The following is a 13,927-nucleotide window of genomic DNA, read 5'->3' on the forward strand; positions in this document are numbered from 1 at the left end:
ATTGTGTTAAGTAGATATCGGCAATGTGTTCTTATGCTGTGTCGATGTAACACCAGTCCATTATCGTTTCGTATTTTTGTTATAACCTTTAGAGAAAGTATTTAAGCGTCTGCTTACATAACATTTTCGTCTCAATTTTGCTTATACGATATGCTGGTAAAATTTTTCGGAACAAAACTAGAATTATATAACTAATACGTAACACTAAACATATTTCCTCTTGTAAAATAATTCCAGTAAAATGAGAGGATCATGAAATAAGAGTAATAAGGAAAAAACCTTATGGTATATTATGAAGTACTTGTTATTACATGTTAAAGGGTAGGGATAATTATGTAGAAGTCTGTGTGAAAGACATTAAAGTTGCCCAATAAGGATTCAATTTATTGTAAAGAAAATTGATGGAAAAAATTTGACTAGTATTGTTGTAAATATCGTTTGCATTAGCAATAAATTATTGTCTGCGAGACAAAATATAGCAAATATGAAGATTATATCTGAATATTACGGTTCTTCTTTTTTGGGTGTGATTTTAAGAAATACGAAAAGCAATAAATACTTCCAAAAAGAAAAAATAACTTTATATTAAATAGATTCGTTGTAAAGATACTATTTATTGAACAAAATGTGCAAATGGTTAAAGGCTGGAAAAGGATTGTTATAGCAGAAAAGGAGTATATTTATAACATCCTTGTAATTATTGCACACGTACTTTGTAACTTGTACCATTATATGTTTACGTACTATATGTATATTCATTATTCATTACATAACGTTTTGTATGTTTTATGCGTTAGAAACGTTCATCAGTATTCCAGATTAAGATACAGCACGAATAATTTACAGATTTTTTTTATTAATGATTGTTATTTTTTGGATAGTTAAGAAGAAACTTTTTAAAATTTCAATACAGAATTCTAGATAATTGTTTCAATTCTTGTGTCTTTTAGTATAAAATTGTCATATTAAAAATATTAGTTTTCCTTTAGAATCGATAATAAAATTTGTCATAGAACTTACTCATTTAGTTCTTATGTTTCTTTTGCTATAATTCTTGGATAAACATAAATTGTGCTATCGTTCGAAGTCGGATTATTGTTGTCACGTAACATGAATAAAATTTTATACCTATTATACTTATTATATAAATTGTTTTCTCTCCGTCACATGTACCAATCGTAAAAAGCAATACCACATTTTTTATTTTAATACAAGCATTTTTTCATAGTCTCGTGCTACGAAGAACGAATTAAATATATTTATTATTCTCTATAGTATTCCCGTATCATTTCCAATCTTATCTGCATGAATTTCGTTGTTAAACTTTTTTTCGTAAGAATGTATATTTTAAGGAACAAATATCATAGTTAAGATGAATAACGGAAAGAATAGCGTGATCGGTACTAAATGATGCCTGCAATTGGCTGTGTTTATATTCACCCAAGGTGGGGGTAGCGATGGCGATATCAATGGCCTTTCTGTTCTGTGGCCTTCCTGAAGTGTGCTACCACCCATGATTTGCGTAGTACTGAAATCGTCGTCGTTTCCAGAGGAATCGAAATCGTCGAAGCTGCCCATATGGATTCTTCTGCCGTTGCTGTTGCTGTTCTTCTTTCTCCCTTTTAGTATAGGTTTCTTTCTCGATGGTTTCTGATCGGTGATTTTCACAAAAGGACTGGGAGTTGTTTTCGCAACAAGATGTAATTCTAGACCAAAAGAACAATTAATTACATATATGACGGTTAGATCTGTTGTATAAATGTGTGTGTCTAGAGCATTTACATATTACATATATATTCGTTAACTGCATTTAACACGTTCACGTCGGCGTGCACCACCGATGGCTCACACTTGAATGTTCCATCGGACGATGCATACCACCAAAAATATAGTTCGTTTAGTAACTAGAAAAAATTGCCATATAGTTGAAAATTTAAATAACGGAAATTTAACGTATATTAATTGAAAGAAAGTAGGATTTATTTTATTTCATCTTAATATTACCCACTTCCCATGGCGGCAAATACAAATAGCAGCTCCGGCGTGAACGTGTTAACTTAATATGGTTTCAAAGATATAATTTTACTTTATGGCATACTTCCATAAATAGGTATCTATAGTGTTTGATTTCCGTAGTCGAAATTTGCGACCTAATCTTTTTGCGCTTAAAAATAAAAAATCGAGAACTCTCCGGTCAGAAATCACTTCAGGCCAGATGAGTTGCCACACGCTTCTGGGCACTTGAATAGTCATAGTCCGGGACATAGTGACTTTGTAGCGTGTAAGAAAACCAACTGCTTGAAAATCATTTAACTTTGTGATAACAGTCGATAGAAGAAAAATTATTGCGAGGTTATCAAAAAATATATAAATTTTTGATAATTACGTAACGTCACCTAAAAACTAGGAATCTACCGACCTCAGGATATGTAGATAACACCTGGTCATGCGATAGCGATGAGAACAGACGGTAGCCGGATTCCCACCCGTGGGATATGCGAATGATAGTGAGGAGGTAAAGATTCCAGTCCTTTAGTCAGTAAGTCAGTCTGTGTTTCGCTATTGAAGTGTAACATTGTCCTATTAATAAAGTATACGAACGGGCTATTGCTCATTCGCCTTTTTTTTTATAATACTTTGTTGTTTATTACGTGACACGAGCTTCGTCATCTGATGTAGGTACGGGTCGGATGCGATACTTTCGTTTACTTCATTTTCATCATCAATGTAACGAAATTAGACGGTTTCCAAACAGTCAGTTATTATAGTACACGAAGAGGAGTTGCTTTACAAGTCATAGTTCGATAGGTCAGTGAATCGGAGATCAGTGGAAACGGAATTTTCTCCTGGGCCTGAGCCGCTCACTCATTTCGCTGACTTTCGGGACAGCTTAGTGGCCGAGTGTTGGTGTGTTGAACAAATGTTTTGTCAAATATAACGTACAGGGTTTCTCATATTTGTCAACAACATAAGTGGCTGCAGTAGTAGAATAGTTTTCCATAGTTATCACAAACGAGCTGATGAAATAATTTATTTATTGATAAAAAGATATATACATTATATCCGCTATAAATCAAACGAATGGATTTTTTCTCTTTTACAATTTAAATTTTTTGAAATATTAAGGTGATCTTAAATACCACCCCATATTCTCTTTCCGTTTCTATTACCTACAATTTAGTAATAATCGAATCGAATCGGTAAGACGTGTTGGTTACCATAAGGCTACCTCTCAACGACCTTGAATCTTAAAACGACACAATTATGCGTACAAAATACAATAAGATTGTCTTAAATGAACGTCGAATCAATTAAAAATGCCTGTTATCGAATCATTCCAACACAAGTCAGTTTCTTTTTCAACGACTGTCAGTATATCAATCACTTTTTAAAATAAGCGCGAGGGTGGAAAGGGGAATGAGTCCCAGATATAAAATTTTGGCTTCGGGTATTTATTAGTTTCCGAAATATTTATAAAAAGCTTTCGGTATTGTACATTGAATTCTGTCTACACAGACGAGTATATAACTTAAAAGTAAGAAACTAATACAAGTTAACATAAAAAAATAAATGTCTGTGTCTTTACAAATGTGTAAGTAGATTATCAAATCAGTAGGTTACCAAATAGGTTATTGTTCGTACTTGGATGATTCTAGTTATTGCCAGTAATGTGTAAGTGGTCTGACAAATTAATTATATCTTATTAATGTAAACAGGACATGAAATATATCTTTTTCTCAAAACAGAAAATTCTCAACGTCTGCATGCGAGGAAATTGAGTTTAAAAATTTGCCAAGTGTACTCGAATTTGGCTAATTATTAACTAGGTACGAGCAAACAATCAGTAAGAAATTAGTGTAAATGCTACACGTAAAAAATATGGAATAAAATTGCTTCGTTCAGGACTTTATCTTCAAAAAAGTAGAGCACGAACATGTTTAGCAAAGAAACGAAGCGTCTTGTGAACAAAATTTATTCTACGTTTTTTACTTAATTTCACGCGTAGAACGACCTGCTATTGATTATTTACGTTTATCCAGTGCGGAAATAATCGCATTCGAGCATACTTGAATTTAAAACTCGATATTTTCGAAAATGTATCATTTGCACGAACATATATCACTCTATATTTTCCATTTATTTTTTCATTTAGATTCTCCTCCTCTCGGCTTGTACAGCAGTTCAGCTACACTCTGTATAACGGCACGTCTGGGGTATCTACTTGCGACGATAAATACTATTTTCCCTGCATCTGAATGTATCCACGTTACAAATGAAATGAGTCGGAAAACTAATGAGATCTTAACAAGTTTCTCCAAGAGAATGGTTGAGTTTCGACGCATGCTTCTCCTTTGAGACTTTTTATCCGCACAGTGAGTGGAGAAATTTGGTCTGGAATTTCGAGGCTAAAGCCAATTTCTCTATAATAAAGGAGCGAAGTGGTGATCACGTCGGGGTCACCAATTTATAGCGGATTGGGGAATCCGCTATAATTTATTTTTACTGCGCTCCTCCTTCGTCGTAGCCAGTCGTCGCCGCCCCCAGTTGAAGGGAATTCGCGTATCGTCCCGGGACTACCGGGTGGGCTCGTCAGTAAGGCTATATCCGGTAGTCCCTGCCTTAGACGCAGAGTGACTCTCTCTAGATGCGGTATTTGTATCTTGGCACCGTATATTCGTCCGCTAGTTAGATAGACAGACTCGTTGTCGTCGTAGTGGCCTTCTGGTGTTGGCTCTACCTGTCCGCGTCCTGTTGTTACCGATCCACCACAATTCTCTCTATCATACATATTTTCTCCCATTCTTTAATCGATCAGCTAATCTTTATCACGCACCTGGAACTCACAACTGAAAGTCTTCGTCATCCTGACCATCGACCTGGAAAAACCAAACCGACTTGAAAATGTACTTTTCCAGGTGCACACCAGTATTAGTGCGAGGTTCTGATGAAGCCAACTGCAATGTTAGCGAAACATTGAAATCCTTCTACTACCAGACTCTTTCACAGAAGCCTCAAACAATGTTGAATGAAGCAGCATTAAATGCAACAATACCAATTGTAACGATGCCGATTGTAAAACAATTTTATAGCAGTAAAGTAAGAAATATAGAAACCTCATTTTTCCTACTTTGGTAACTCATCGATAGTTGCGTCATCGTTGATCCAGATCATAGGTGACACTCTTCTCAGGAGGTTGCACAGGGCAATCAGAATCGCTATCAGAATCGTCAGAGGATACCGAACGGTGTCTCACGCGTCGGCGACCGTACTGGCCGCGTCTCCCCCGTGGGAGCTTCGGCCGTTGGTGCTGAAGTGAAGATACGCCCGCATGAGAATGTGGGACTTGAGAGGGGACTCGGCCGAGGAGACAACCCCAGACGACCTAGGAACCTCCGAGGAGGACGCGTGGGACCAGTGGCGATCCCAGCTGATCAAGGAGGGAGGCGAACACACAGGGGCGGAGGCGGTCCTCCCAAATTGGGAGGCATGGAGAAGCCGTCGCGGCCTCCCACTCACCTACAGGATGACCTAGGTGCTCACAGGACACGGCATGTTCGGCGAGTACCTGATGAAAATCGGACGGGAGACGACGGACATCTGTAACCACTGCGGGGAGGGCAGGGACACGGTACAGCACGCGCTGAAGTTTTGTCCCGCGTGGGAGCTGTCCCGTTACACCCTGTGGCACGTCATAGGCGAGAGACTGACCTCCTCGGCGATCATAGAAGCGATGCTGAGCGGGCCACAGGAGTATGAGGTTGTCCGCCTCTTCTGCGAGCGAGTTATGCTCCCAAAGGAGCGAGCAGAAAGGGAGAGAAAGAGAAATTCCCACCCTTGTAGGATAACGCGATGGAGGCGGCCTAGAGCCGCTTCATCGCCCTCCTAACGGGCCGCGACTAGAAGGGGGGATGACACCAGGGGCAATGGCCCCCCCTAACGCCAAATTCAACAGGCTGGGAATCTTTAGGACTGGCTCGAACGAGAGAATGCGGGAGGGGGATGCAACAGAAAGATAATTCATAAGAGGTTCCTGTTTTTTAGTGTTGAGTCAAGATCGTGTCTAAATATGTTCAATTTACTTTTGCCTGCAAAAGTTATCTTATCTCAAAAGTTTCACTGTATAATATTATTTATACATATAATATTTCGGAAATCCTCCAATCTCTTCTTAATATCTTCTCTGAGCTGTTTGATCGTCATATTTTTGACTTCGCAAGGAATTACATACAATACTTGCGAATGTAATATTTTTCCACTGATTTGTAATGTTTTCGAATTGTTCTTAATTAATTAAACTAAACTACAATTATGTTCATTGATTTTGTATCGTTTTATGACATGTCTCTATTAATGCTTCCTTATATCTCTGTCTTTCTATAATATGCGATATTTTAGACGAATCTTGATCTTTTGTTATTAAATGTGTAAATACATCGAAGAAACTATATTTTCTACACTTGTTACAAATACTTACACTTATTGACTACTTTGAGTAGCACTGGAAGCGTTAATTTATGCCATATATATATTATTGGCCAACAACAATCGTTACGACGAAATGAATGTTAAAAATGCTATTCAGTTAATGAGTGACATAGAGTCATTGTTGATCTCATCAAGACGGTAATACGTAACGACCCTGCAATACGTTGCGCATCAAGCCAACGACGAGCGGCTGATTATTTAGATGGAATAGAGCTGCTAGAAAGCGAAGATGACAGTGAGTTGATCGAATCTGAAGATAATTACGGGTTGATGACATGCGGGCCGCACACGATAAGAGTTTCTCCGAAGCATGCTTCAGCCATGAACCTCATGACATGAATGAGGCAGAACCTCAGTATCCGTTCTACCTTCGAAGTGAAATGGCATTATGAAACGAGGTCTCGTGCAAGGCAAGGCGATTCTCACGAGTCCTATTTATAACGAGTAGTATGGACAGCTTCGAAGCAACGAAATATCATCGCTGTGCGAAACAAGTTGCAATTGTTTAGGTACAGCGATAGGTATGTGTATTAAAAAGCAAAAAACATCACGTAAAACAGGGAAACGGTCTAAAGAATCGGCTGATTGTCGGAAATATAGATTTAGAATTTGGTCTTTATGTCTTCAAATATAGGACATTTCTAATATACTGAAATCTTATTGAAAAGCAAGTTTCCTTTGCAACTCATTTCTATTTGTACGCGTTTTTATCGCGGTACGAATTCCATATGTTTATATACGTGACTATGTAGGTGTGATATATTTTATCTGGCCTTAAGGCCATTTTTGATCTCCCATCTTCGGCGGGACATGGTGACAGTGCTTGGTTTATATCATCAGTCTTCACCGTCATACCCGGAGCAAATATTATCCCTGTCTCCGTGATCTGACCCCGGCCAGTTGAGTAAGTCGCACAACGCGGCCGCACATTTCGAGAAGTTTGAATAATAATAAAACAGAACGAAGTGAATAAAAGTTTCAACAACTCATGAACAAGTCAGAGGGATGGAAGGTAGGGTAACGATAGTGAGGGTTTTGTAGAGTAATGATGCAGAATAATAAGTACAACTCATCCACATTTATGATCTTGAAGCACATTATTATGGACAAGATCCTGAATAACTTTTCCCTATTTTATGTTTAGTATTGTGTGTATTATATAACAATTCGTTTTAAATAAGCCTTCGTTTTTCAATGAAAGCAGCTATACGTAATTATTACATTTTTGACCAGGTGAAGATCAGAACAAAGTCCTACATTTAAAATATCAGTTGATTCGTTAAAAATTATTTACTTATTGAGATATGTATAATTTTATGTGCTGGACTAGGTTAGATGCGTAGAATACTTGTATGTGAGTATCAGTGTGTGGAAGTGTGTGTGTGCGTGGCGTCTCAAAAACAAATAAATGTAAACAGTTCGGTCAGTTAACAGTCGTGTATGGAAGAAAGTGCTGAGACGCGTGCAAGTGTGTATCGATGAATATCTTAGAAATCGTCCATAAAATAAATAATATAATTATTCTAATATTAATTCCAAGTGTAAATTTAATGTTCTTATAACATTATTTCGGTTAACAAGATCCACAATTCTCAACATTACTATTGCTACTTATTTGTGTACATGTACTATATATTATACGACGTGATATGATACGATGTTATGTATGTGATATGTTGTATTCTGTCCATTTTTTGAGTCAGCACACCGTATGTTCTGTCGTGTCGAGCCACCGCTTAGTCAGAATCACTTCTACAATTGTTATTCAAGGACGAACAATCTCGAACCGAAAATACCTGCTGCAACCTCTGGACAAGATGGAGATCAAACCAGCCCTGGAATCTCTCCTATCTTTTCCTACCCCAAGGACTTGCACAAAAACTCCTTCACACATTCATTAAGCATCTCTCTACGTGACAAGTCAATTTTCTTTTTTCAAAGACTCTTCGTCAGCCATACTGATATATACTAATATATATACAATAAATAATATGTAATATATATTTCGAGTTGTCATTGAGGTTAGGAGCGTTTAACGAATCTTCATTTGGATTAGCCATTGCTGTTATACAAAATAGATGATAGTTAATGGTAAAAATATGATTATTACACAATTTGACAAGTAACCATGGCGATTAGCTACTCGAGATGCTAATGACAATAATCTTAGGCTCAATAACGAATACACGGTCAACGGGATAGCAAGTGCGTTTTCTTCCAAAGTCTAAGTCGAACTGAACTTACTTATCCACAGTTCAAGTGTAACTGAACTTACTCGTCCATAGTCCAAGTGGAACTGAACATACTTGTCCACAGTCCAAGTAGAACTGCTCTTACTTGTCTGCAGTCCAAGTGGAACTCCTCTCACATGTACTTTTCTATGTACCTCTCTGTACCCCTTGCGTCAACTCTATTTTTAAGGAGAGCTATACAACTTCGTCATACCTCTGTTTGGTAAAAACGTTCATCCCGTGACCGTAGCTACGTTTAGCGACCAGATGTGTCACTACGAGCCCAAGCCTACTGTTATAAATCTCGGGCAAACTTAATCGGATTAAATCATAAATTATATAAACAACTACTTCTAAATTTTATTATTTAAATATAGCTATAATAAAAAGTCTAAAGTATTGTGGAGTTTCTCAAAAATTCCAAAGGAAAGGTCCAGATGTTCTTTCATCTCCAACATATATATTAGTATTAAAGCTATTGAATATGCAGATAAAGCAACTGATATGAACCAATTTATCCCAATATGTAATTTCTATAATTTTTCTACTTAATATTAAAAATGATTATTGGCAATGAGGTAAGTTTAGATTTGGCTATATACAGCAAGGAGCAGAACCGAATCAATGTAGAGCTTTTGTTGAAAATGATAAGTTATTTATACGATACTATATGAGAAGTAGATGATTGGAAACGTTCTAATACGTATTCAGACAAATCTACAGTTAATAGAATTTTGTTGAGATAAACGTCAGCGACCTTGTATCAACAAACATAGATCTTTATAAAAGTGACTTGTAAATAAACTGAAATTTGGTGGCGGATCCGTTATGCTGCAGCCCATAGCCCACGAGATGTTTCACAGTATATAGCGTGGGATCATTGAGACGTATTAGTGACAGAATGATTCAATACATGTATAAAGGAAATTTTAAATGTGAAATAACAAGAAAGGGCACAGAATATAAAAATTGACAAAAGGAATATCACTTTCTAATACGATGCAGGTTTTAAGGATAGTAACCATTTCCAGTTTTGCACTGCTTGTCAGCTCAAGGTTAAGACTTGAATCTGATTGAAAATCTGTGGACAATACTAAAAAACAAAAAAAAAAGAACAACTATAAAATGAATATGATTTGCCACCAAGTAATCTCGATGAATTTTTTATTGGAGAGTGATTTAGCGTACCTGTATTTAGCATTAAGTGTTTAGACGATCAGTGTATATTATCAATATTTTATGGTTCTCTAGACGATCAATATACAATATATTGTCCATACAGTAACGTCAATATTTATTGACAAGCTATATTTTTCTTATACGTTCGGTATTATCGACAATACATTCAATTTCCAATTAGATTTCAAAGATGTCTAGTCAAGATGTCTGACTAAAAGAAAACTTGTGCAGCCACTATTTGAATATAATCAAGGCAAAAGCCAAACAAGACTTATATCCGAAGACATAAAACGCGAGGAATAAAAATATTTTTCATGAAACAACCTCGTAAACATTCGAAATATTGACAACACGTCAATTTCTTCCATAATATGGTGAATGTTCAATAATTCTGACAATATTATATTGACAATATATTGGTTGAACATGGTCGTTGGCACACTTATAATGTCGAGAATCCTGAAATATCGACAATGACATCTCTCAACTGATATGGTCCCCATATGCGTGGAACTGAGATACGACCGACCAACGTGGGGCAGACACCTTGTGTCGGCTTCAATTGCACAACCTTCGCCCATCATAGGTCGGACTGGGTCCCTTTTCTGGGCCCTACCATCTCTCTAGGACGTACCAGTTTAGGTGATACGCTGCTCAGACGCTGACGATCCTTGGAAAGGCACAAAGTCTGCGCCTGGCAACCCCATCGGCCCATCAGACCAACAGTTGGCTATAAACCAGTATCGCCACGAATCTAACACCAAACCACCAAGATGGGGAACTTTACCTCTGGGGCTGATCACGGCCTCCGTGGTATCAAAGAAAACCACTGGCGAGACTGTCGTAACAGACAGATGATCCTGTCACCGTCACCATCAGTCGGTACAACTTGGATAAGTCACCACCCAAGGATCAAACACCATAAATCCCGAGAATTAGAAAGGAGAGAGGCGAAGAACAAAGGTGCGCAATCTCTCAAGAAGTAAGCACAGATCTGGTTGACAGAATGCCAAGACAAATTGCAACCGTTTTAAGTGCAAGAGGGTCATGTACAAAATATTGTATTGTATTCGTTTAAATTCGTGCTCCAAAATGCAATCAGAAGCGTATTTACATATCTAGCGATCTAAATGGAACGTAATAAAATTTTTATACGTTTATTAACGAAAAACAGATGTAAATTAATATACGTGTTCTGTTCATTCCCATCGCGATTTATAAATAAATTATCATTTTCTACAAAGAGCACTGTATTGGTTGAATCTTACTCTTTGCTGTAAATATACAGCTAGTTAACGAGTGATGGTTATATGTATGTACAGAAAAAGTTAACCTTCACAATATATTTGAATCCATTTGCCATCGAAATCGGTGACATGTATCGTACTCGTTATAGTTATCAATAGGCGCTTTGTGCGACGATTATCAATTGTTGCTTAGTAATTTTAAAAACGAGAAGGATTTTAATTTTTCGAAGCGAAAGGTAAAGATTTCCTAATTAGAAAAAATTCTAGATATGGAAACAAAAGAAAAGTTCAAATAACGGAAAGTAAATTCCAAGATTAAACAAATCGAGAATACTTCATTTCATGGACAGAATAGTAGATCCGCAAATAATTAAGTAAAAAAAGAGTTAAGTAAAAGTTAAGTAAAAACTTTGATGATGTTGAAAATACTGTCAAGATGACCTTCACATGATGTTTTTATCATCATTAGATACACACCTTGAAGCTATTAAAAACTTTCTTAGTCATTCTTTCTTGCCTTAATCGTAGCGAAAATTAAAAAAATATTTAAAAATAATTTAGATGACCGATTTAAAATTAACATCCTGTACATACATGTAGATATATGTACTTAGAAAAGAGTTTTTAACATTCGATAGAAAAGAAATCTTATGTCGTCCATAGGGTTGGCCCATAATAACAAATACACAAATCGCTTAAAAAACATAAACTGTATTCTTTTTTTATACGAAACTGCACAGCTACACTTTTTTACACGAAACTTGTGTTCTTTTCTTTGATAGTCCGATTTTTCGAAACATTCTGTCCAACAAAGCATAAAGTGCAGTGTGCGATTATACTTCATATAGAAATCTGAGACATCTCACTTTTAAATTTAAAATATCTGTCGAACTATAGATTTTCTCGATATTGCACCTTAATACATACATTTTGAAAACAAACTTGACCTTCATATGTCCTCTATGCACCTTTCCACAAAGAAACCAATCGCGTCAAATTATGCCCCTCTCGAAACCATCCAACTTTTATTTGAAACATTTTTCGTTAAAATCGTTACTTGAAGACTTTATCATTAAATGAATCAGTGAAATTTGTTGTAGATTTTGTCGAAAATATCTTGTACGATAAAATATAAACATATTTTTCAGAAAAATGTGCCATTCAAAATATTGTACTAATTTAATAACAATAAATACAAATTTAATAACATCTTCAGTGGTTCACTTGTTGAAAATCGAAACGAAATAGAAGCACAATATCGGTAAGAGTTCAGATACGTTGAAGGAACATTCACGGCTTATAAATTAATTTTGTCCGATAAGAAGTATCAACTCATTAGTTAAAACTATAAAAGGAGTTATTGTTACATATCGTAATGTAAATTACCCTCAATAATAAATAACAATTATGGAATGATTCCTACACATCATATATTATGTTTATGATAATGTTTCCTATTATATGTTCAACTGTATTTTTTCGGATTACATCCAATCATTTTTTATTGCATTGGATATTTTCATATCAAACTTATAAAGTTTTTCAGTTAGACTCATAAAGAATATGTGTTTTAATTAAGAAAATCACATTCCTGATCTAAAATATAAAATGTTGTACAATGTCCTATCATATTAGTATTGTTAATAATTTTTACATATATTTTACCCAGCTTTTGTATATATTTTGCATAAACTTTGCATATTTTAACATAAATTTTACAGGAACATCCACCTTCTAGTTACGAAACTCTACTATTATAATTGTCGAGTGTTTGAAAGAAATCTGAAAATATAAAAAGGAATTACAAGTGCAATATGTTTCGTAGAAATCACAAAAGTATTTAAACGATCAATTATCCTTTATATTAACAAACCTCAATATTTAATGCCATATAACTACATTTAACACTTATATCTTTAAGATGCTTATTCGTTCTGTATATTAATTGTTTACTAAATATATGTTTGCAATAAATGTCTTGTACTCTCTATGTACATATGTACGTCAGAATAGTTTGAAATTTTACCAATATAATTACGACAGTTGTGTCTCATTACAGAGCTAATGAAAGTTTTTAATATTTTATATGACATCTACAATATGGACATGAAAGTTTGTGTATACTTATAGAAAAATCACCTACAACTAATATTCATATCGTTATTATGAATAGAAGTAAGATGGAATTTGTAGAGAAATCTTTGTGGAAAAATTCGTATACGCTGCTTGTAAACTAATGTGCACAAACAGTCACGAGAACGTAATGCAAATGCACGATAGTGTTGCATAACGCCTACACAGTTCGATGAAGCAAAACGTGATAATTTTTCTAGATAATTTTATGATAAATTTTCGTATACACGAGACAGTTTCTAAACCAGGGCAATAAATTAAAAGTTGATGGCTTTTTTAATTGACATATGGTTAACAATGGTATTTACTATTCGAATAATATTTTTCAGATTTTCTGTATTCATTGCTACTGAAGAGAAGTTAATTAATAATAAGTAAATGAGCGTTCGGACGATTAATATTATTGTCAATATACAAGCTTCTCGACATTGTATTGACAATATACAATATGTGTACATTTATTGATTCATCGTCTAGAGACGCTCTTTAACGGTTTAGGAACAGACAGAGGAAATTTCGTGACGTTTCCAAGCTTCGTTTGTATAATTGTATGTATAATTGTTCAAATTTTTCCCCAAAATATGCTAGTTAATTAAATCTCTAAAGGAGCAAGAATCAATGTTCACAATCAATTGACCATCGAATCATGGA

The 13,927-nt window shown here is 35.5% G+C and overlaps 1 protein-coding gene across 1 annotated transcript in view; it reads right to left on the bottom strand.

Annotated features, from left to right (window-relative positions):
* Positions 1-678: 678 nt before the first annotated feature.
* LOC122576833 (lachesin-like) overlaps positions 679-13,927 on the bottom strand; it is a 538,671-nt gene continuing 525,422 nt past the window's right edge. Inside the window, exon 12 of the mRNA XM_043747665.1 lies at positions 679-1,706. Coding sequence (XP_043603600.1) covers positions 1,348-1,706 — 359 coding nt within the window. The 3' untranslated portion in view covers positions 679-1,347. The remainder of the gene's footprint in view (positions 1,707-13,927) is intronic.

This window comes from Bombus pyrosoma, linkage group LG17 (assembly GCF_014825855.1).
Source record: "Bombus pyrosoma isolate SC7728 linkage group LG17, ASM1482585v1, whole genome shotgun sequence".
NCBI classification, from domain to species: domain Eukaryota; kingdom Metazoa; phylum Arthropoda; class Insecta; order Hymenoptera; family Apidae; genus Bombus; species Bombus pyrosoma.